Source organism: Chinchilla lanigera, unplaced genomic scaffold, assembly GCF_000276665.1.
Source record: "Chinchilla lanigera isolate Chin_1 unplaced genomic scaffold, ChiLan1.0 scaffold00032, whole genome shotgun sequence".
NCBI classification, from domain to species: Eukaryota; Metazoa; Chordata; class Mammalia; order Rodentia; family Chinchillidae; genus Chinchilla; species Chinchilla lanigera.
The window spans coordinates 14,362,188-14,363,990 of NW_004955433.1; the positions used below are offsets into that span (position 1 = coordinate 14,362,188).

General features: G+C 59.0%; 1 protein-coding gene across 1 annotated transcript; it reads left to right on the forward strand.

Moving 5' to 3' along the window:
- The first annotated feature begins 457 nt into the window (after positions 1 to 457).
- Positions 458 to 1,251, forward strand: LOC102017048 (metallothionein-2). Its single transcript, XM_005388355.2, has 3 exons — positions 458 to 606; positions 731 to 796; positions 1,015 to 1,251. The coding sequence occupies exons 1-3, from the start codon at positions 579 to 581 to the stop codon at positions 1,104 to 1,106; spliced, it is 186 nt and encodes a 61-aa protein (XP_005388412.1). The 5' UTR covers positions 458 to 578; the 3' UTR covers positions 1,107 to 1,251.
- Positions 1,252 to 1,803: the final 552 nt, after the last annotated feature.

A 1,803-nucleotide genomic window follows, 5' to 3' on the forward strand; every position in this document is an offset into this window, starting at 1 on the left:
CTCCTCCTGCCTCAGCCTCCGAGAGTGCTGGGATTACAGGTGTGGGCCTCCGTGCCTGGCTTCCCTCCATTTATTACAATGCAACACAATGCCTAAACCTAGGCTGGTACACACCAACTACCGGTCTTTCCTGCGAACAGGATCCCCAAGACCCGCTTTTGCCGGCGCTCTAGCCGCTCAGGTCTAGATATAGGACGCGGGAGGGGAGCTGTGCACGCGGCAGAGGGACCCAGGGTCAGGGTGCTCGGTGCACAACGTAGCGCGCGCCACACGGGCCAGAGCGTCCCGTCGCTCTGCACCCGGCCCCTGCGCCAGGGCGGCCCGGAGGCTCACGTGGGCGTCTTCTGGGAACCGCGCTCTGCGGCCCGTGTGCACAAGCCGTGCGCTCGGCCCTAGGGCGCCCGCCACTCGTGACTCTGCGCCCGGTGAGTGCCGGGCGGAGCTTTTGCACTCGCCGCGCGCCTACGGACTATAAAAGTAGCGCGCGGAGCACGGCGCGCCACCACGCCTCCTCCGAAGCCTCCAGCACCTACGTGCGTTTTCCTTCGGACTCCAGCCCAGCCGCCGCCCTTCTCGCCATGGACCCCAACTGCTCCTGCGCTGCCGGTAAGGAGGCCTGGCCTGCTGTGGGGCTGGGGTGAGCTCGGGCCCCGGGTAAAGCTAAAGGGACGGTTCCCAGGCTCTCCCGCGCTCATGGGACCACGTTCTTTTACCCTTCTCCTCCTTCCAGGCGGCTCCTGCACCTGCGCCGGCTCCTGCACGTGCAAAGAGTGCAAATGCGCCTCCTGCAAGAAGAGTGAGTGCGACCCTCTCTGCCCTCTATCCCGTCACGCCCGCAACCTGTGCCCAGCCCGCCATACCGTCCTGGGGGGTGGGGGTGGGGGGATCGAGCAGTCCCGGAGGCTGAGTCGTCCTGGTGGAAGTTGGCGCCTCCGGGGATCCCTGTGAGGGAGGGCGGGAGCCACTGTCTCTTTCTCCCCAGTGCTCATCTCTGCCACTCTTTCTCCGCCCCAGGCTGCTGCTCCTGCTGCCCCGCGGGCTGTGCCAAATGCGCCCACGGCTGCGTCTGCAAAGGGGCGTCGGACAAGTGCAGCTGCTGCGCCTGATTGCGCCGAGCCCTGCTCCCACGTGTACATAGAACGACAGAAACAACCTGGACCTTTTTTTTTTTTTTTTTAAATAACTGTGACCCATTTGCAAAGTTTCGTTTTGTATGAAGTTATGTGACTGACAATAAAGTTGTTGACTTGATTCCGGCTCTGGTTTGTTTTGTGTGCCGTGGAAATCTCACAGGGTGGAAATCAGGTGAGGGGCTGAACTAGGAGTTCTGGGCTCTGGGGTGAAATGCTAGGCCCTGGGTTCTGGGCTCTGGGCTGAGTGTCCTACAGCAAGCTGGGATACCTGACTGAAGGCCGTCTCTAGAATAGAGTGCACCAGATGGCACCGTGAGTTGGGGTAGGTGCAGGATGTCCCCAGCACAGAAACTTCTCCATCTGTACTTTCTGTTCTCAGATTTCTCCGTCCAATTTGTTTCTTATTGGATTTTAGGCTTACAGTGCCTACAGAGTGGACTCTTAACTGCAGTTGTGTGAATTCTCTCCCCTTCCCCTGTCCTGGTCTTAGGAATTGAACCCAGGGAGCATTGAGCTACATTCCCTGCCCTTTTAAATTTTCAGATAGTGTGAATAAGTGGCACAGGCTGGGCTCAAACTTGTACTCTTGCCTCAGCCACCTGAGAAGCTGGGGTTACAGGTATGAAACACTGCACACACTCAGTTGCTTGAGTCCTTTTTCTTTTTTTTT

What these genes read in the sequence shown, in the direction of transcription:
- LOC102017048 (XM_005388355.2), top strand. Translation starts at nt 579, where the DNA reads ATGGACCCCAACTGCTCCTGCGCTGCCG. An exon ending in CAACTGCTCCTGCGCTGCCG is followed by an intron (nt 607 to 730) that starts GTAAGGAGGCCT and finishes TCCTCCTTCCAG; the next exon opens with GCGGCTCCTGCACCTGCGCC. An exon ending in ATGCGCCTCCTGCAAGAAGA is followed by an intron (nt 797 to 1,014) that starts GTGAGTGCGACC and finishes TCTCCGCCCCAG; the next exon opens with GCTGCTGCTCCTGCTGCCCC.